Genomic DNA, 23,056 nt, shown 5'->3' with positions numbered 1-23,056 from the left:
GTGACAGGATCGGTCAAAGTCAGCATGGATTTATGAAGGGGAAATCATGCTTGATTAATCTTTCAGAATTTTTTGAGGATAAAACAAGTAGAAAGGATAAGGGAGAGTCAGTGGATGTGGTGTATCTGGACTTTCAAACACCCTTTTACAAGGTCTCACACAAGAGATTAGTGTGCAAAATTAGACCACATGGTATTGGGGGCAGGGTATTGACATGGATAGAGAACTGGTTGGCAGACAGGAAGCAAAGAGTAGCAATTAATAGGTCCTTTTCAGAATGGCAGGCAGTGACTAGTGGGGTGCCGCAAGGTTCGGTGTTGGGACCCCAGTTGTTTACAATATATATTAACGATTTAGACATGGGAATTAAAGATAATATCTCTATGTTTGCGGATGACACAAAGCTGGCAGTGAAGGCTGCGAGGAGGATGCTATGAGGCTGCAGGGTGACTTGGATAGGTTGGGTGAGTGGGCAAAAGCATGGCAGATGCAGTATAATGTGGATAAATATGAAGTTATCCACTTTGGTAGCAAGAACAAGGAAGCAGATTATTATCTGAATGGTGTCAGATTAGGAAAAGGAGAGGTGCAACGAGACCTGGGTGTCCTTGTGCATCAGTCACTGAAAGTAAGCATGCAGGTACATCTGGCAGTGAAGAAAGCGAATGGCATGTTGGCCTTCATTGCAAGAGGATTTGAGTTTAGGAGCAAGGGGATCCTACTGCAGTTGTACAGGGCCCAGGTGACACCTGGAGTATTGTGAGCAATTTTGGTCTCCTAATTTGAGGAAGGACATTAATGCTATTGAGGGAGTGCAGCGTTGGTTCACCAGGTTAATTCCTGGCATAGCGGGACTGACGTCTGATGAAAGAATGGGACGACTGGGCTTGTATTCGCTGGAATTTGGAAGAATGAGAGCGGATCTTATAGAAACATATCAAATTCTTAGAAGATTGGACAGGGGAGATGCAGGAAAAATGTTCCCGTTGTTGGGGGAGTCCAGAACCAGGGGTCACAGTTTAAGAATAAGGGGTAGGCCATTTAGAACTAAGATGAGGAAAAACCTTTTCACCCAGAGCGTTGTGAATCTGTGGAATTATCTGTGTCAGATGGCAGTGGAGGCCAATTCACTGGATGTTTTCAAGATAAAGTTAGGTTTAGCACTTAGGGCTAACGGAATCAAGGGATATGGGGAAAATGTCAGAACGGGGTACTGATTTTAGATGATCAGCCATGATCATATTGAATGGTGGTGCTGGCCTACTCCTGCACCTATTTTCTATGTCCCTATTTAATTAATATAGTCATGGAGTCATGCAGCATGGAAACAGGCCCTTCGACCCAACTTGTCCATGCCAACCAAGATGCCATAGCTAAGAGTGTCCCATTTGCCTGCGTTTGGTCATATCTCTCTAAACCTTTCCTTTCAGCAGGGAATTTTATCAACTGCCAGAGGAGGTAGTTGAGGCAGGTACAATAACAACACTTAAAATTCATTTGGACAGGTACATGGATAGGAAAGACTTAGAGGGAAAAGGGCCAAATGCAGGCAATTTGGACTAGCTTAGAAGGCATCATGGTCGGCATGGAAGAGGTGGGCCAAAGGGCCTGTTTCTGTTCTTGGAAGGTCTGGTGATGTCAGGAGCATGGGCTTTTTAAATAGAGAAATAAGCTAGCAAACTCATCCATTGTGTCTCTAGTTCTAATGAGACCATATAATGGTGACACCTAATGATACCCAAGTTGGGCAGAAGGGCTTGTTTCTTTGACTCTATGACTCCAACTTTTGCAGGCACAGACAGGAGGATTAGTTAAACGTGACATCAATGGGAGCATGAACACATCTGGCATGTTAATGTAAATAGGGCATAGAAACATGCAGACTAAATTCCTTTCAGGTGTGAACTCACCTGGAAATGATCTCTAGTACTTTGTGCTCTCGGCAAGGTCAAATATTATTGGCCCCTAATATCTGAGTATCTACTTTACAGGACAAAGTAAGTGCTTGACTGGAGCTTCAGGATACTATTACACATGTAATAAGCATGTATTACATGTATAATACAACACAATACAATACCGTTTATTGTCATTTGAACCTCAAATGAAGTTCTTGTCCTTGGTTCTTGGTTTCTTGGTCCTCCAAAATATTCCAAATGGAATTTAAACTGGAGGTGGTGAAGGGAGAAAGGGTTATTGGGAAGAAAGAGCTACTTTAAATTTAGTTGCATCTGGTTGGGTAACTATAGTTTGGTGGAGATTATTCCATGCTTTAATTGTACGGGGGAAGAACGAATTGCTGTACACATCTGTCTTTGTAGCTGGGATCACAAATGGGATCGAATTCCCTCGTCTGCTCCTAATTGGTTTGGGGTTGGTGTAGATCTTGTAGTCTATGTCGAGCTGGCCATTTAACATTTTGTAAAAACAGGTCAAACGGTGAGCTTCACGTCTGTCTTGGAGAGGGTTCCACCCCAGAGAATTCAGAAGTTTGGTGACACTCGCTTCTCTCTCATAGGTGTTAGTAACAAATCGAGCTGCCTGTCTTTGGACACGTTCGATGGAAGAAATGTTTTTATTTGTGTATGGGTCCCATGCTGCAACTGCGTAGTCCAAATGAGGTCTAACGAGGGTGAAGTACAGCTTCTCCTTGACAGAAGTTGAACAATGATGAAAGTTGCGCCTCAGAAAGTTTAGGACACCTGTTGCTTTCGCCGTTGCATGATGAGTTTGACCATTTCCAACTTCAAGTTCAAACAAAATTTGGTTTCAGCAGTCATACAACAAGAAAAGAACCAAGACACACACCAACACAATTTACACAAACATCCATCACAGTGAATCTTCTCCTCACTGTGATGGAAGGCAAAGACTTGTCTCTCCCCTGCTCTCCATTCTTCTCCCGATGTCAAAGCCCCCGGTGGGCGATGGTAAGTCCCGCGGCCATTAAGGCCGCGCTGGGCGGTGCATGGCCGCGCTCCGGGTCGTGATGTTGGAACCCCCAGCGGGCGCTGGCAAGTCCCCGCTCCAGGTCATTTTCAACCCTGCAATTCAGGCGGGAGAAGTTGCCGTTGCGGGAGCTCCGAAAAGCGGTCTCCCACCAGGGACCCGCGAGCTCCCGATGTCACCGTCCACTGGACCTGCAGCTGGAGCCTCCAAAGCTCCGGAGTCGGGCCACAGCTCCCCACGCTCCGAAGCCGGCCAGCTCCGCGATGGCAGGTCCGCAGGCTCCGTGACTGGAGCCCCCAGGTCGTTCCGGTTGGAGGCCGCTCCACGGTGCTAGGCCCCAACGACAACGGAGACCCGACACGGAAAAGGTTGGGTCCCCCGTACAGGGAAGAGATTGAAAAGTTTCCCCCACCACCCCCCACCCCCACACATACACAGTTAAAAACAATTAAAGAAAACATTACAAACTACACTCAACGGGACAAAAAAGACAGACAGACGCCCACTTATAAACTCACATGTGATGCATGTTTATTACATGTGCACATTGCCAACATGTGTGATACACATGTATATAAAATGATGAGAGGCATAGATAGGACAGACACCCAGTACCTTTTTCTAAGGATGGAAATATCAAACAGTAGAGGGCACAGCTTTAAGGGCCTGTACCACTTTGGCGATTTTTTTCGGCGACTGTCATAGTCGTAGCAAGTTGCCGAAAAACCAGTGATTGGACCCACCTACAACACCGTCTACGACAACGTACCATCTAGTCGACGTCAAGCTCCGGCAAGCTACCGACAACCGGCGACCTACGACCACACCTACGACCACCTGCGACACGCTACGACAAGGTAAGACAATTCAGTCGCCGGTTGACGTAGGTCGTCGCCAATGGAATTCACCGAAGTCAGCTCCGGTGACAACCTACGGCACGTGGCGACAACCTACGACAGCGCCTACGTCTGGAGAAGTGAAGCTACGCTCATTGGCGTCAAGCCCACAGTCGCCAAAAATTTTTGAGCTTTTGAAAATCCAGCGGTGACCAGAAAAACGCTACGACTCTTTGGGTGACTGAGCAGACACTCACGACCATCTGGCGACAGCCTAGTCACCTAAAAATTAGCCTAAGTGGGACAGGCCCTTTAAGGTGAGAGGGGCAAAGTTTAAACATAGAAACATAGAAAATAGGTGCAGGAGGAGGCCATTCGGCCCTTCGAGCCAGCACCGCCATTCATTGTGATCATCTAGCCCCTAGAGCTCTATCTAACTCTCTCTTAAATCCATCCAGTGACTTGGCCTCCACTGCCCTCTGTGGCAGGGAATTCTATAAATTCACAACTCTCTGGGTGAAATTTTTTTTTCTCACCTCAGTCTTAAATGACCTCCCCTTTATTCTAAAACTGTGGCCCCTGGTTCTGGACTCGCCCAACATTGGGAACATTTTTCCTGCATCTAGCTTGTCCAGTCCTTTTATAATTTTATATGTTTCTATAAGATCCAGGAGGTGTACGGGGCAACATTTTTTAAACAGAGGGCGGTGAGTGCCTGGAGCACGCTACCTAGTGTTTTGGATAGGAATGGAGGGATATGGACCATGTGCAGGTAGATAAGTGATGGTCTTGTCATCCTGTTCGGCATGGACATTGTGGGCTGACAAGCCTGTTATGGTGCATGTTCTATGTCTCAACAATTAGCCTCGGGTTAAAGAAAAATTGTTTCAAATGAGATGAAAAATAATTAAGAATGAGAGAAACATAGTTTGCCCAATATTTTTAAATTAACCTCGAACTTCAACTTAACTGCCACTAGGTGGGGCTCAATTAGCGCATGTAAAATGCAGCTTGTTAAATTTCAATGTCATAAGAAATTGTCAGAAAATATCATGGAAAAGATATGTTTTCCATAACATGAGAAGGTAAATTAAGGAAGCAAGTAGTCGACATATGAAACACTATACTTTTGCAACCTTAACCCAGTGTCCTGCCTAACGTTGGCAGGGAATCAAGCTGATGACAACCAAATAAAAACTGCAAATGCAGGAAACACTGCACAGGTCGGGCGGGATGCAGAATAAAGGAATGTGAGGTGGTGACAAATTCAGAGGTCCCAGACATGTCTGGCGAGAGAGGGAAAAACAGAGCCTGCAGTGAACATTGCACTTTGACCTTCTTCTCCCCGCTCCCATCAGGCAACAGGGACAGAGGCTTGCAAGCGCGCAGCACCAGACTCAGGAACAGCTTCTTCCCCTTGTGTTATCAGGCTTCTGAATGGTCCATCCATAAGCACAGGTGTAACTGTCTGATTCACCTCTACCCCACAGCGGGCATTGGACTCTGTCTCTGGGACTGACTGGTGCGCTACAATGTTGAGAACTATTTTCTACATTCTGTAACTTCCCCTTTGCTCTATCTATCCATCGTACACAGCCAAATCACATTTGACTTACAGGAGTTCCGATTCAGACCTCCTCGTTACATTGTTTAAGAAGGAACTGCAGATGCTGGAAAATCGAAGGTAGACAAAAATGCTGGAGAAACTCAGCGGGTGAGGCAGCATCTATGGAGCGAAGGAATAGGTGACGTTTCGGTTCTCGACCCAAAACGACACCTATCTCTTCGCTCCATAGATGCTGCCTCACCCGCTGAATTTCTCCAGCATTTTTGTCTACCTCCTCATTACATTCCTTTGTTTGTATTTTCCCCTCTTCTAACAAGCCTCATCTCATAGCTTTCATTGCATTGTTTTTCTCTCCAACTATCCCCAGTAACTCGATCTGTTTATTTATTTATTTATTATGTTTACATATTCTGTTGTGCAGCAGCAAGCAAGCAAGAATTTCATTGTGCTATCTGGGACACAGGACAATAAACTCTCTTGACTCTTGACTTGACTAAAGGGCCTGTCCCACTTGGGCGTCTTTTGCGCGTCATTTACGCGACATCATTTACGCGTCACGACGCATGATGCGCGCATGGTGCGCATTACATGTGCATGGTGCGTGGTGACATAGGCAGTGACGCACGGTCGCGCTCAGCGCCCCAGGATTTTGGATGTACTAAATCTTTGCACGCCATCTGCGTGAGGCCCAGTGGGACAGGCCCTAAACCCATCAACTGAACGCCCCCCCCCCCGGGCATTCCTGACCTCCCCTACCACAGATAATTCCATATTTTCCCACTTACAATCTGCTCTGTAACACTGAATTAACTAATTTTCTCTCGTTCCCAGTTCTGAGGAAGTTCCTTCGACTGGGAAATATTAACTGTGTTGAAACGAGGAATTGCAGATGTTGGTTTACAGAAAAAGGACACAGAGTGCTGGAGTAACTCAGCAGGTCAGGCAGCATCTATGGAGAACATGGATAGGTGACATTTCACAGAGTGCTGGAGTAACGAGCAGGTCAGGCAGCATCTATGGAGAACATGGATAGGTGATGTTTCACAGAGTGCTGGAGTAACTCAGCGGGTCAGGCAGCATCTCTGGAGAACATGGATAGGTGACGTTTCACAGAGTGCTGGAGTAACTCAGCGGGTCAGGCAGCATCTCTGGAGAACATGGATAGGTGACGTTTCGGGTCGGGACCCTTCTTCAGACTGGATTGAGTGTAGGTACCTGAATTCCTGGTTGGGACCAAACTGGGAGGGCTGGAAACGGAACTTGAATCTAAGTGGCACAAGATGGTGCCGCAGGCAAGTGTTGAGGAAACACACATGGCTGTGGTGGTGAGTCCGGGTCAGAACATGGTCATAGAGCAGGAGAGCTGTAGGAATCACAGAGGGGGAGCAGTGGGAGAGGGTCTCATTGGAGCGAGGAGGAGAACCTCTTCAAGGTAGCCGTACAGTGAGGAGATTTCGCAGTGGAGCAGTAAAATATAGACACGAGGAACTGCAGATGCTGCTTCACAAAAAAAGACACAAAATCGTGGATGCATTGGATCATTTTCCAATGTTCTCTCGACTCTGGATCAGTTCCTGTGAACTGGAGGGTAGCCAATGTAACCCCACTTTTTAAGAAAGGAGGGAGAGAGAAAACGGGGAATTATAGACCAGTTAGCCTTACATCAGTAGTGGGAAAGATGCTTGAGTCAATTATTAAAAATGTTATAGCAGCCCATTTGGAAAGCAGTGAAATCAAAGTCAACATGGATTTATGAAGGGGAAATCATGCTTGACTAATCTTCTGGAGTTTATTGAGGATGTAACAAGTAGAATGGATAAGGGAGAGCCAGTGGATGTGGTGTATCTGGACTTTCAAAAAGCCTTTGACAAGGTCCCACACAAGAGATTAGTGTGCAAAATTAGAGCACATGGTATTGGGGGTAGAGTATTGACATGGATAGAGAACTGGTTGGCAGACAGGGAGCAAAGCGTAGGAATTAATGGGTCCTTTTCAGAGTGGCAGGCAGTGACGAGTGGGGTGCCGCAAGGCTCGGTGCTGGGACCCCAGTTATTTACGAATATATATTTACGATTTAGACGAGGGAATTAAATGTGATGTCTTCAAGTTTGCGGATGACACAATGCTGGGTGGCAGTGTGGGCTGCGATGAGGATGCAGGGTGGCTTGGATAGGTTAGGTGAGTGGGCAGATGCATGTGGATAATGTGAGGTTAATCCACTTTGCTGGCAAGAACAGGAAGGCAGATTATTATCTGAATGGTTAGGGGGTGTAGGAAAGAACTGCAGATGCTGGTTTGAATCAAAGGTAGACACAAAATGCTGGAGTAACTCAGCGGGTCAGGCAGCATCTCTGGAGCGAAGGAATGGGTGACGTTTCGGGTCGAGACCATTCGTCAGACTGAATGGTGTCAAATTAGGAAACTGAATGGGGTCAGATTAGGAAAAGGGGAGGTGCAACAAGACATGGGTGTGCTTGTACACCAGTCACTGAAAGTAAGTATGCAGGTGCAGTAGGCTGTGAAGAAAGCTAATGGCTTGTTGGCCTTCATTGCTAGAGGATATGAGTTTAGGAGCAAGGACGTCCTACTGAAGGTACACAAAATTGCTGGAGAAACTCAGCGGGTGCAGCAGCATCTATGGAGCGAAGGAAGGTCCTACTGCAGTTGTACAGGGCCCTGGTGAGATTGCACCTGGAGTATTGTGTGCAATTTTGGTCTCCTAATTTGAGGAAGGACATTATTGCTATTGAGGGAGTGCAGCGTAGGTTCACCAGGTTAATTCCCGGGATGGCGGGACTGACTTAAAGAATGGGTCGACTGGGCTTGTATTCACTGGAATTTACAAGGATGAGAGGATATCTTATTGAAACATATAAAATTCTTGCAAGGCTAGATGTAGGAAAAATGTTCCCGATGTTGGTGGAGTCTAGAACCAGGGGTTACTGTTTAAGAATAAGGTGTAGGCCATTTAGGACTGAGGTGAGGAAAGGGGGGGGGGAGGGGGGGGAGGGGGGGGGGAGGGGAGGGGGGGGGGGGTGGGGAGAGAGGAGGGGGTTTGAGCCATTGGATGATCGCAAGGTGTTCATAGGCCATAGAACAGTACAGCCCATTAGACTACAATAACCATGCCCAACATAATGCCTGCACCTGATCTATATCCCTCAATTCCATGCATATCTATAGGCCTATCTAAAAGCCTCTTAAACGCCTCTTAACGTCCTGGGACGTGCCTGTTTTCATCTCTGGAGTGAAGGACCTGAAATAAACATCACGATGTGACTACATTGCTAGGACATCTTGTTTCTAAACTCAAGAATGTTGGCTGGTGGTTCCATTTCCAAGGCTCAAGATTGAAATTAGGGTTCTATTAAGTTTTGTCTTATTTTGAATATTTTACTGAAATCCTGCGAGTGGCCAATTACACGTTCCTTTCCTTCAGGGATTCCGTCAATCCTATTCAACATAAAGCCTGTAAATCAGAGCTACCGTACCAGCTGGACTTATAAAATCTGACAAAAATAAAAGGACATAAAGTGCTGAATAAGTCAGTGGGCCAGGCAGCATCACCAAGGCGTTCGAGTTGCCCAACCAGGCCGTGATGTAAGCTGTCAATATGCTCCCCCACCGTACACCAGGAGAAGTTCAAGAGAGAATTCGTCGGCTTACTGAATCTCCCGTTGAAAGATCCCAATACGTGGTCATCGCTGGTGGCCTGAGGCATGATCAAAGTTGGGTCTCACTGCACAAAGCAAGTGTGCAGATGGTGCTAATTGACTATTCCAATGCAGGTTCACAATTCACGATTTCTTGGAGCAGAATTAGGCCATGCGGCCCACCGAGTCTACTCCGCCATTCAATCATGGCTGATCTCAGCCCCTTTCAATCAATCAATCAATCAATCAATCAATCAATCAATCAAGCACTTTATTCATCCCCGAGGGGCAATTTAAAGGGCGCATTACAGTAGCTTTTAAAAAAAGAAAGGGACACAATCAACGAAGAGACAAACATTCAAAGCTACTCTCTGCACCAACCGGTCGACCGCACGAGCAGTGACCCGGCAAGGATTGGGTTGTCAGCAGCGATACAATAATAAAGGACACACAAAATGTAACACAAACATCCACCACAGCATTCATCACTATGGTGGAAGGCACAAAAATTTGGCCAGTCCTCCTCCATTTCCCCCCCGTGGACAGGACCAGAGTCCAGAGTCAGTCCAGGATCGGCTCTTCCTCACCGGAGACCGCGGCTTTAGATTGTTGTAGGCCGCAGGCCGGTGGTCAAGATTTAAAGTCCCCGCCGCAGCCAGAAGCACCGTAGACTGCAGGGCCGGCGGTCGAAGCTCCCCTCCAGGGGTGATGGTAAGTCCATGCCGGCCCCCGCGGTAGAAGTTGGCCGCGGGCCGGCAGTGATGGCTTCTTCTTCCCCCGGGTCCCCCATGAGGGATCCTGGGCTGTAGACGCCGCACCAGCTGGAGCTCTGCAGACCGCGGCTTCAGGCTGCGACTTCAGGCTGCCGGCTGCCTCGGGCCAGCGAAACGGAGCGCTCCCCTCCAGCGAGCCCCAGCGAGGGTTCACCCGCTCCACGCCGAGAGTCAACGCTGCGCCCGACGCTGAAGCCCCGGGCGCGTCTCCGGGAAAGGCCGCGCCGATCCTTGATGTTAGGCCACGGGGGAGGCGACCTGTAAAAAGTCGCCTCTCCATGGAGGAGGCGACCGAAGCGGTTTCTCCCTTACCCCCCCCCCCCCACACCACCCCCCACACAAAACACACGAAGGAACATTAAATACATACTTTAAAACAAAATAAAAAATAATAAAAGGTTGAAAAAACTGACGCGCTGCTGACATGGCTGCTGCCAGAACAGCGCCCCCTCCAGCCTTCTTCTAATAACCCCTGACACCCATACTAATTAAGAACCTGTTGATCTCCACCTTAAAAATATCCATTGACTTGGCCTCCACAGCGGTCTGTGGAATGAAAGCCTCATTTGGTTGGATGGTGCTGGACCTGAGCCTGTGCTTCACAAGGTCCTCCCTCATAATCCTCATCATCCTTCAACCGTGGTACAGTTCAGTGTTGTCAGGAGGGTGTTTTCCCCTCTGCTTCCGTATGTCCTTGATGATCAGGCCTTAAGTAAAAACAGCTGAATAATTTAATAAATTAAAAGATATTGATTAAGAAGAACAAAATATATTGAATATACTGAATGTGTTTTAAACCAGATCCAATTTTAAGTTAAATTAAAGTAAAATAATTTGGGTTTGGTCTTGGGTTGAGCCAGACACGACAACTGTGATTGGCATAATGCTTGGGGGGGGGAGGGGAAGAGAGAGAGGGGGGGGAGACGGGGGAGAGGGGAGAGGGGGAGGGAGAGAGGGAGAGGGAGAGGGAGAGGGAGAGGGAGAGGGAGAGGAGAGGGAGAGGGAGAGGCGAGAGGGAGAGGGAGAGCGTGAGAGGAGCGGGAGGAGGGATGAGGGAGGAGCGGAGAGGGAGAGAGGGAGAGAGGAGAGGGAGAGGGAGAGGGAGAGGGTTAGAGGGAGGGAGAGGGTTAGAGGGTAGTAGGGACGAGGGAGAGGGATGAGGAGAGGGATAGAGGAAGAGGGAGACGGGCGGATGGGCGAGGGGAAGGGCGAATGGGGACGAGAGGGAGAGGGCGAGGGTAGCAGGGAGAGGCGGAGAGAGGGAGACGAGAGGAGAGGGACGAGGGAGACGGGAGGAGAGGGGAGGGGAGCAGGGCCGAGGGAGGAGGGAGACGGGAGAGGGCTAGCTGGACGAGGGAGAGGGAGAGGGAGAGGGAGAGGGATGAGCGAGAGGAGAGGGAGAGGACGCAGGGAGCGATGAGGAAGGGCGAAGGGAGAGGGGAGAGGAGAGGGACCAGAGGGAGCAGGGAGAGGGAGAGGGAGAGGGAGAGGCGAGAGGAGATGGGAGAGAGGGAGAGGGAGGAGGGGAGAGGGGAGAGGGAGAGGGAGAGGGAGAGGGAGAGGGAGAGGGAGAGGGAGAGGGAGAGGGAGAGGGAGAGGGAGAGGGTAGGGAGAGGGAGAGGGAGAGGGAGAGGGAGAGGGAGAGGTGAGGGAGAGGGAGAGGGAGAGGGAGAGGGAGAGGGAGAGGGAGAGGGAGAGGGAGAGGGAGAGGGAGAGGGAGAGGGAGAGGGAGAGGGAGAGGGAGAGGGAGAGGGAGAGGGAGAGGGAGAGGGAGAGGGAGAGGGAGAGGGAGAGGGAGAGGGAGAGGGAGAGGGAGAGGAAGAGAGAGAGAGGGATGGGGAGAGGGAGAGGGAAGGGGAGAGAGAGAGAAGGGGAGAGGGAGAGGGAGAGGGAGAGGGTGAGGGAGAGGGAGAGGGAGAGGGAGAGGGAGAGAGAACCCAACTCAGTATATTACATCCACACAAACTGCTGGAGTAGCAGTCTGAGGGTCTCGACCCCAAATGTCACCCATTCCTATCCAGAGAAGAAGGGTTTCGACCCGAAATGTTGCCTATTTCCTTCGCTCCATAGATGCTGCCTCACCCGCTGAATTTCTCCAGCACTTTCTGTCCACCTTCGATTTTCCAGCATCTGCAGTTCCTTCTTAAACATGCTGCCTGTCCCGCTGAGTTACTCCAGCATGTTGGGACTTTCTTTGCTGTAAACCAGCAATCTGCAGTTCCTTCATACACATTCAGTATATTACATAACAGCCGCCCTGGTCACGCTCTTAGTTCAATCCGGCCGTCGGAAATAAGTTACAAGAATCTTTAAAAAGTGACCACCAGCTTCAAGAATAGCTTCTTCCCAGCTACCATCGGGTTCTTGAACACCGCACAACACGATCCTCAACTATGACGTTTTATGGACTGTCTTTGGTTGCCCTGAGGACAATGGGTTTTTTGCATTAGTATTGTGGTTATTAATATTTTGACTTTGTATTTTATAGTATCTGCATGTGTTGCATTTACAGACCTGTTGTGCTGCTGCAAGTAAGAATGTAATCACTCTGTTGTCGGCAGAAATGACAATTAAACACTCTGTCTTTGTCCAACACTGTAACATGTATCTTGACTTCGACTGTGTTCTACACTTTGATGCTGCAGTGCATAAGCACATTAGTTTGGAACAAGATTAAATGCCACAATACCTGGCCGCTGTCTCTTCACAGAACCGTTAGCGAGCTGTTGATGTAATCTGACTTGTCCAATTCCACAGTGCATTTGCACCATTGTCATCAACTGTTTTCATTCATGTGTGCAGACTGTCAGATGTTAGCGATGGATGGAGATTAGCAACCGTTGGAGATATTGGCAGACAGCAGTCTCCCATTCCTTGTCGTTAGGAAGTTGATCCTTTCCCCTCCTGCAGAGACACACACACACACTTGTGCATACACAGACACACACACACACGTGCATACACAGACACACACATGTGCATACAGACACACATACACACGTGCATACAGACACACATACACACATGCATACACAGACACACACATGTGCATACAGACACACATACACACGTGCATAGACACACATACACACGTGCATACACAGACACACACATGTGCATACAGACACACATACACACGTGCATACAGACACACATACACACGTGCATACACAGACACACACGTGCATTCAGACACACACATACATATGTGCATATAGACACGCACACGTGCATACACAGACACACACACACGTGCATACACACACGTGCATACACATACACACACATGCATACACACACACACACACGTGCATACACATACACGTGCATACACACACACATACACACAGGTGTATACACACACACACACACACACACACACACACACACACACACACGAGCAAACACACACGTGCATACACACACACACGTGCATACACACACACACACACACACACACACACACACACACACACACACACACACACACACACGTGCACACACACACACACACACACACACACACACACATGTGCATACACACACACACATGAATTAAGCAAATAAAATATGCTTTAATTTTGCTTGGATATATTTTGTGTTGGTTAGAGATTGCCTCTACATGACATAGTACTGCGAAATTAACCACAGAGACATGAAATAAACTGATGACATTCAGGTAGCAAGGAAACTATCAGAAAATACTTTTTTTTCATCCATTTGTTATACCTATACAAAAATGAATGCATTAATCATATTATGTATGATTCAAATATTTGATACAAGCATTGAAATAGATGTTTTATAACCAGTTAAAATAAAAATAAAAGTGAAACAAGTAAATTAAATCACAATAAGGACAAAAACGTTCACTTTATAATCTTTCCGCTAGACTTCAGCCTTTGGCGTTATACGTTGCTTTAAGAAGTAAGGACTTTTAGCAGCAAGAAACTGAACAGACCTTCTCAGTTAAATCGAATTTGTTCTGCATTTTTTCTTTGATTGCACAGTTTGATGAGTAGGTCATTAGCATTAGTCACAGTAGAAGTCGATAGCCTGATGGAAAGTTAAAGTAAGAATGCATCAGATTCTAAAACCAATTACAGATGACACACTTAAACATTGTCATTAGAATACATCAATCGGTGATGAAGAAAAATGCAGGATCATTATATAATGAAAAATCAATGCATTTTCTACATGATTCTAAATAGCTTTAACATATAAGTATGTTGCAAGGAAGATTTTTTTTAAAGACAGCACAAAAGAAATATTATCAGCAACGTTTACATTTATATTGAATAATTTAGAAATAGGTTAACATCTAATAAAGGCCAGGCATGTTAAATATTTTTCATAATATCTAGGAGCAGAATTAAGTCTACTCCACAATTCAATCTAAGCAGATCTATCTTTCCCTCTCAACCCCATTCACCTGCCTTCTCCCCATAACCCCTGACTAATCAAGAATCTCCGCCTTGTGGCGCCGCGATGGCAGCCTCGCCAACAGTCTGTCTGTCCTTTCGTCTTCTTTTGTTTTGTTATTTTTAGCGTGTTTTAAAAGTTGGTGTTAATGTTCTCTGGTTTATTTTATGTGGGGGCCGGGGGAAACGTTTTGTTCAATCTCTTACCTTGCAGGAAATGCGATTGTTTTCCAGGTCGTATCTCCAGTCGCTCTGCGGCCTAACATCGTGGAGCTGGAGGCCTCGCTCAGGACTGACTTTGAACCCCACCGCGGGGAGGTGGACTTACCATCGGAACCTGCGATCCCTTGCCTGGAGTTCGCAGTCTCGGGTAAGACCGAGTCGGGAGCTCCAAAGTCACAGAAGGTTTCGACTAGCCCTGACCCGGGGTCCGATCGCCCGGCGCGGGGGAGCTGACATCCACCCGATGCAGGAGCTTGATCGCCCCGACGAGGAAGGCCCAATGCCGGCTACGGGAGCCAAGATCGTCCTTTCAACGGAGGGCTCAAGGCCCCCGACCACGGGAGAACAAAGAAGGGAAGAGATTGAACTTTTTTTCACCTTCCATCACAGTGAGGAATGTGGAGGAGTCACTGTGGTGGATGTTTATGTTAAAATGTATTTTGTGTGTTCTGTTGCTTTTTATTAGTATGACTGTATGGCAAATCAAATTCCTCGTATGTTGCAAAACATGCTTGGCTAATGAAGTATGATTATGATTAAAAATATCCATCGACTTGGCCCCCACAGCCATCTGTGGCAATTAATTCCACAGATTCACCACACTCTGACTAAAGAAATTCCTCCTCATCTCCTGTCTAAAGGTATGTCCTTTATTCTGAGGCTGTGGCCTCTGTTCCTAGACTCTTCCACTAGTGGAAACATCCTCTCCACATTTATTCTATCCAGGCCTTGGACGTTTTTGTAATTATGCAAGGTCCATTTCTGATTAATAGCCCGTCTGCTCCTGATCTTGAAGCAACTACTGAAAACACATTAAATTTCAAGCATAGAAAGCAAACCTGATTGTAAACACTCAAGAGAATTTAATTCAATGTAGTATATTTTAAAAATCCACACAACTGAAGGTATCTGTCACATTTAAACTAAGAAACATTAATAATATTTATTGCTATTGTCATAGCATTTTTTGTTAACTAATTTTAATTAAATTTCATTTACTGAAATAAATCTAATTTACAATCATCTCGGGTATTTGCTCAGATACTTTCACAGGCAACAAATCCACGTACATTGCATGGAATATCATTCATTTATTTCATCACCTACCCAAAGGGGGAAAGAGTGCAGAGAGTTCCGGGTGTCTTGCTGTATGACATGTAGTGGAATTCTCTGCCTCAGAGGGCGGTGGAGGCCGGTTCTCTGGATACTTTCAAGAGAGAGCTAGACAGGGCTCTTAAAAATAGCGGAATCAGGGGATATGGGGAGAAGGCAGGAACGGGGTACTGATTGGGGATACACAAAAATGCTGGAGAAACTCAGCGGGTGCAACAGCATCTATGGAGCGAAGGAAATAGGCAACGTAAATAATGCTGCTGCACCCGCTGAGTTTCTCCAGCATTTTTGTGTACCTTCGAATTTCCAGCATCTGCAGTTCCTTCTTAAATACTGATTGGGGATGATCAGCCATGATCACATTGAATGGCGGTGCTGGCTCGAAGGGCCGTATGGCCTACTCCTGCACCTATTGTCTATTGTAGCTAGTTTTCACATTTAGTAACCAAGAGGTAATTGGTATGTTGATGTTTATTAAACAAGGGATTGAAGTACATGGCAAGGGAGTCATGCTACAATTGTATGGCACTTTGGTGGCACGACGTGTGGGTCAACACATGCAGTGTTGGGTTCCAAAATTAAGATAAGCTTGGAGGTGGTGTAGCTCAGATTCACTAACTTAACTAAAGAGCTGAGAGTGTACGAAAGAACTGCAGGTGGTGGTTTTAACCGAAGATAAATGCTGAGGGAAGTCAGCGGGACAGGCAGGGTGACGTTTCGGGTCGAGACCCTTCTTCAGACTGAGGGTTGAGAGGGCTGAGAGGTTGTCCAATGAGGAGAAATTTAGTAATAGTGGCCCAAACTCACAGGAACTAAGAGATGATCTCATTGAAACATTCTGCAGATTCTAAAAGTGATTGATAAGATGGACACAAATGGGTTGTTGTAGAATTGTCGTTGGGGCGGCACAGCGGTAAAGCTGCTGCATCACAGCGCCAGAGACCTGGTTTCCATTCTGAATATGGGTGCTGTCTGTGTCGAATTTATATGTTCTACCCTGTGACATTGGGTTGGTATAAATGTAAAATTGCCCCTAGTGTGTGTCGGATAGCGCTAATGCACGGGGATCGCTGGTCGGCGCAGACTCGGTGGGCCGAATGGCCTGTTTCCGCGCTGTATCTCTAAACTAAACTAAAATTATAGAATGAAGTACTCACAGTGGTGGGAAGTTCCATCGTTGTGGTCTGGAATACTTCCTGCTCTGTGACCATCGAGCTGGGGAAATAACCGATTATACCCATTTGTTCCACATAGTGATGGTCACTGTAAATCTGCAATGGAGAAGCAAAAATCACAAGGAGGCACATGGAGAGTCTTTAAGTTATCACTGAATTGTTTGCTTGTAATCCCTCAGGAAGAGTAGATGTACTTACGCTACCAGACCAGAATTCTCCACCTTGGCCTTCATGCACCAGCTTGGAGTATACATATATAAACTGGCCTTCCTTAAGGTTTAAGAACCTGCAGTCTGGTGCAATGTAATCATCCACCACCTGGCCGATTGAGATGACATCTGAAAGACAAATCACTTGCTTTATTTGAGGATAGACACAAAATGCTGGAGTAACTCACCCGGTCAAGCGGTATCTCTGGATCAGAGGAATGGGTGGCGTTTCGGCTGGTGACACTTCTTCAGACTGAGTGTCGGGAGGTATGACATCGTGAAGCCGCGGTCTCCAGTAGGAAGTGTCTGATTCGGGACCTCCAAGTCGCGGAGTGCCCGTCCGTCCCGACGTCGGAGTTTCGATCATCCCGACGAGAGGGCCTGTACATCGGGCCGCCCGTAGCGGTGACTGCGGAGGGCTCATGGCCCCGACCACGGATGAACAAAGGAGGAGGACTGACTAGACGTTATTGCCTTCCATCACAGTGAAGAATGGTGATTCCACTGTGGTGGATGCTCATGTCATATTCTACTGTGCATTGTGCTCTTTTTGATTGTGTGGCTGCATTGTAAGTCAAATTCCACTGTATCTTACTCGGTGCATGTGGCAATAAATGAGAACTTGAACTTGAATAGAGAGTCAAGAGATATAGAAGGGTGAGGTGTGAAAATGACCAAACAAAGCATATGATGATAAAGAAAAGTAGAATGGTTCATTCGGGTGTGGCAGCAACCATGGAGAGAAGGAATGGGTAATGTTCTTATAAACAAGTGTACGGACATTGTATGGTGTTTTAGTCAGCTTTGATCATCAGTCATAATGGCACAGTACAATACGTTAGTTCCACTCTACCACTCGTCCGACTACGTAATATAGGAAGTGAGTGTTAATATGAAGTGTTCAATAGGGTGGAGTTAGTGGTAGTATATTACTCTGATTGGTTCACATGCAATAACCAATCTCCCATTCCTTCTCTCCATAGATGCTGCCTCACCCTCTGCGTTACTCCACATTTTAGGCAATAGACAATAGGTGCAGGAGTAGGCCATTTGGCCCTTCGAACCAGCACCGCCACTCAATGTGATCATGGCTGATCATCCCCAATCAGTACCCCGTTCCTGCCTTCTCCCCATATCCCCTGACTCCGCTAACGTTAAGAGCCCTATCGAGCTCTCTCTTGAAAGTATCCAGAGAACCTGCCTCCACCGCCCTCTGAGGCAGAGAATTCCACAAACTCACAACTCTATTGCAGACTAATAAACACACCATCAAACAAACTCTGAACAATAACAGCCTATTGCACGTTATCTGTTTATTTATTGTGTATATATATATATGGTCTATGGTATATAGACACACTGAACTTTTATCTCCTGTTCTGTATTATGTTTACATATTCTGTTGTCCTGCAGCAAGCAAGAACTTCATTGTCCTATCTGGGACCATTACAATAATCTCTTGACCTGATGTGAGAAAAAGTGTTTCTTCGTCTCCATTCTAAATGGGTTACCCCTTATTCTTAAACTGTGGCCCCTGGTTCTGGAAGATTTGTGTCCATAAGATTTGTGTCTGGAAGATTGTGTCTACCTTTGATTTCATCCAGCATCTGCAGTTCTTTCTCACACATTGATGGTTCATTGTCAGCAATGGGGAAGGTGCCAATGCAGCATACAATCAGAAATATTTAATCAGAATAGTAGAACTAGTCGGAGAACTAGGACAGGTAAGGGGTGGAGAGAGAGGGAAAGCAAGGGTTACTTGAAGTTAGATAAATCAATATTCCAGAAGATGAAAAGGATGTTCTGATACTTCAGTTTTGACTGCTACATAAAACGAAGGCAATGATAGCTTGTGAAGGTTACCTGCTCCCAAAAAATAATATGCTGTTTGTCAGCTGTGTCTCAGTCGCTAGAACTCTAACCTCTGAGTTAGACGATTGTGAATTCAAGTCCTGCCGCAGGAACCCAAGGACAGAAGAAAAAAATCTAAGCTTACTTTCAAGGGCAGTACTAGAGAAATACTGAACAGTCAGTAGTGGAGTCGAAAGTAGAAAGATGTTTTTTTGTTTCTTGCACATCATGCATCATATAGGAATTAAATTTAAATTAAATTTCTTTATTTATATAGCACATTTTTAGTCAACTTGCATTGACCCCAAAGTGCTTCACATAATTACATCCACACACACACAGGCAAAGGTGGGTGAAGTGTCTTGCCCAAGGACACACACAGGCAAAGGTGGGTGAAGTGTCTTGCCCAAGGACACAACGACAGTATGCACTCCAAGCGGGATTCGAACCAGCTACCTTCCGGTTGCCAGCCGAACACTTAGCCTATTGTGCCATCTGTCGTCCCATAGGGAGGGAATCTATGTGTACTCATCCAAAATTCAATTCCATTGGCTTGAATAGAATTGAGTGTCAAGCAATTGCCACGGATAGCACGGTGGCACAGCGGTAGAATTGCTGCCTCACAGCGCCAGAGACCCGGGTCCGATCCTAACTCCGGATGCCGTCTTTACGGAGTTTGTACGTCCTCCCCGTGACTTGCCTGGGTTTTCTCCGAGATCTTCGGTTTCCTCCCACACTCCAAAGACGTGCTGTTTTGCAGGTTAATTGGCTTGGTGTAAATGTAAATTGTCCCGAGTGTGTGCAGGATAGTGTTAGTGTGTGGGGATCGCTGGTTGGTGCGGACTTGATGGGCCAAAGGGCCTGTTTCCACGCTGTATCTCTAAACTAAACTAAGATCAATAACAACTACAAGTGCATCTGGAAGCAACAAATGAGAGCAAATTTCTCCACCGGCAACTTTAAAATAAGACGTTAAAACTTCCCACCTGCTTGCTGACATGGACGTAAAAGGTCCCAAGGGCTAATTTTGGTAGGAGTTAGGGAAACTATTCCCAGTCTGTCAATTAATATTTGTTTCCCACTCAATATCACTGAAGCAATTTAGCATTTTCTTGTGAGAGCTTGGTATGCACAAATTGGCTGTGGCATTACATCCCCTTTAACAGTGACAACATTTCAAGAGTATTGAAAAGTGCTCTGGGGCATCCTGAAATGGTGACAGGCCGTATAAATGCACGTCTTTCTGCCCATTATTAATACTTCAGTGGCCAAGGGGGTCACCAAGAGTTGATATTTGAGAATCGGAATTTGGCCTGTTCTGCCCTTTTCCTTCAAAATGTCACTATGGCTTTGTCAAAAAGGAAAATTGCAGCAGTAGATCAGTGAAGCCTGACTTCTCAATTTTCAAAGAGTAGTCGTGAATTGTGGACAAGCCTCACATCTGCACAGTACAAGTCTGGTTGAGCTCGGATTTCTCTTTAAAGGGCTGAACTGCCCCTTCTTGGGTGGCGGGGAATATTCATTCACCATTCAAACTTCTGTCAGGAAACATTCGTCGGTCACCTCTGGCTGGGTGTCGATCACTCTGAAGTGAAACAAATATCTGAAGCAAACCCCATTTCATGGTTTGTCGAAAATAACATCGCGGAGTCACTTGATACAGAGCGACGATTAACCTAAATGTCAGGTTCACACTGAAATACTTTGAGACTTGCCCCATTGAATGAGTTTTGATCCATCGTGTTAATAGCAGTGGGAAAGAAAAATTGGTATGACATTTATAAGTAAGTATCCTTATTTTGCGAAAACCCAACGTCAACAATGACTGAGATTCCACAGATTATAAACCAGTGATGAGCAGTTTATATTCCAGGGAAATAAGAGCTAAACTTAAATGTGGAAAAAAATGTATAAACACATTAAGGGTATGTGTGCGTCTTTTTCATAGCTGCTGAATATAGAATGTATGTATGTAATAACAAAACGCATAAATAAACAGAGGTTTTTACGTTCCCAATCTCAAAAATGAAGCGAATGTACTTACAACTGCAATCCTCTTCAGCACAGATTTTCTTTTCTGCGAGTTTTTCCATGTAATCTGCTTTTATGACTTGTGCCAATCCAATTAGCAAAAGTGAGAATAGGCAGCAGGCAGCTCGTGCCATTTTAATTTCGCAGTTTGCAACTTTTTTTTGCTTTCCCTTAAGATCGCTCGGACTGAATCGCTCCTTGCCAACAAACTTTCAGCTTTCCCCTTGGAAGCTGAAGCCAAACATCTGGATAAACATTTGCCACCAATGTCATTTCCTCCAGCGGAACAATCAGACTTGTGTCAGCACTGGGGGGAGGAACGGGACAGGACGGGTTGTGGAGAGGGGAGGATGCAGACCAGCGACACAGATGCCTGGCATTGCTAATCCAAATAGCCTTCCTACCGTGCAGTAAATATGGGTGGCAGCGCTAATCGCTTGGAAAAGCACAAATGTTTCAAGGCTACCCTTCTAAAGCAAATATGTAAAGTATTTTAGATGAAACCTTTTTAGAAGATGTGATCAGAGGTTTCATGGACAGTTTTGAATACAATAGCCAAATGCAAGAGAACAAACAAGCTCGCCTTACACAAGTCTGGATGCTTCGTTCAAATGTTTACCATGTATATATGGGCACCTTTCTAGCTCTGCTGGTTATAGGAATAGGAATACTTTATTGTCGTATGTGACTATGCACAGTGAGATTCTTTGCTTGCATAGAATTTTGAGAATTAAGGGACAGAAGTTTAGGGGTAACATGAGGGGGAACTTCTTTACTCAGAGAGTGGTAGCTGTGTGGAATGAGCTTCCAGTGGAAGTGGTGGAGGCAGGTTCGATTTTATCATTTAAAAATAAATTGGATAGGTATATGGACGGGAAAGGAATGGAGGGTTATGATCTGAGTGCAGGCAGATGGGACTAGGGGAGAATACGTGTTCGGCACGGACTAGAAGGGCCGAGATGGCCTGTTTCCGTGCTGTAATTGTTATATGGTTATATGGTTATACACAATGTATACAGATAGCTGCCACCTACGGTGCTGACAAAGTTACAAAGCACGCCGGCTCCCCCTTTCGTCCCCCACCACGCCCACCCCAGCGGTTCCCCCATGTCCGCCCGCCCTCCATTGTCCATTGTTCTCCCCCCCCACCTCCCTCATGACGGTCCCCCCGCACGCCGGGTCCTCCATTGTTCTTCCCCTGCCCCCTCATGGCGGTCCTCCACGCTCTCATCGACCGCGGGTCGACCCGCGAGGCATCGCCGACGTCACGCGGCTTCACCACCGCCGAGGCCCCACCGCCGCCAGGCTTCACCGCTGCCGCTGTTTCACCGCGGTCAACGCCCCATTTCACGCCTCCGTGGAGCCGAGCCGGGCCTCAGCCGCTGGGTCCGTCGGCCGCTCCACCGACCCACCGACCCGGGCTTCTATGCGGCGATCCGGGAGGCATCGAGACCGCGGCGCCTCGATAAAGGCCTCTGGCCGCGTTCCCAGTCCACAGTCGCGGCCCGTCGGGAAGCTACTCACCAATCGTCCTGTCACTGAAAGACAACAATTCCTTGGTGGGGAACAGCCCAGGAGTAGAACACCCATCTCACACTTTGTGTGTAGGATGGAATTATCTAATTCGAAGATAGCCAAAGAAAAAAGCTAGAGAAAAGGAATAGGTGATGTTATAGGCTGTGGGCCGAGGAGCTTTTTCGTTCAAGTTCGTGACCCAACTCACGGAACTACCTGAATTTTTAACATATTGTGTAAAAATATTATATAAATCATACCTGAAACTCGTCCGGACTAAAACCTGCACATTTTGTTTAAATATGAGAAAAACTTCCAATTTTCCGAGTAGTAATTGCCCAATCAATGCACGTTTGACATTGAGATCGGGCGCAAATTGACCAATCCCGCACTTTGTTTTATGGTCGCTAGGCAGCGAGGACCCTGGGATCATGGCTGCCTCCTCATTACATCAAAACATTAGCAAGGTTTCCAAGGAATAAAGGTAATGCTAACCTTGCTGATAATTTTGTTTTTCAATTGATTTATCTTTATAAAGTTATGATGTGAACTGTTAAATAAAAATGATAAATAACAAATGTAGAGCTAGGGATAGGATTAGGGTTAGGGTTAGGGTCAGTCAGTCGGTCGGGCTGCCGGTAGGCCGAAGGATGCTGTGGAGGATCTGTCGGGCCGCCGGTGGGTGGTGAGAGTGCCCGGGCCGCCGGTGGGTGGTGAGAGTTCCCGGGCCGCCGGTGG

The 23,056-nt window shown here is 46.6% G+C and overlaps 1 protein-coding gene across 1 annotated transcript; it reads right to left on the bottom strand.

Moving 5' to 3' along the window:
- Window positions 1-13,333: 13,333 nt before the first annotated feature.
- Window positions 13,334-21,077, bottom strand: otor (otoraplin). The gene is made up of 4 exons (XM_033026288.1): window positions 20,817-21,077; window positions 16,911-17,050; window positions 16,695-16,808; window positions 13,334-13,834 (listed from the first exon to the last, which is right to left on the bottom strand). Exons 1-4 carry the CDS (start codon window positions 20,935-20,937, stop codon window positions 13,811-13,813), a joined length of 399 nt encoding a protein of 132 aa, XP_032882179.1. The 5' UTR covers window positions 20,938-21,077; the 3' UTR covers window positions 13,334-13,810.
- Between the last annotated feature and the right edge of the window lie 1,979 nt (window positions 21,078-23,056).

This window comes from Amblyraja radiata, chromosome 8, assembly GCF_010909765.2.
Source record: "Amblyraja radiata isolate CabotCenter1 chromosome 8, sAmbRad1.1.pri, whole genome shotgun sequence".
NCBI lineage: Eukaryota > Metazoa > Chordata > Chondrichthyes > Rajiformes > Rajidae > Amblyraja > Amblyraja radiata.
This window is presented reverse-complemented; position numbering and strand designations above follow the sequence as displayed.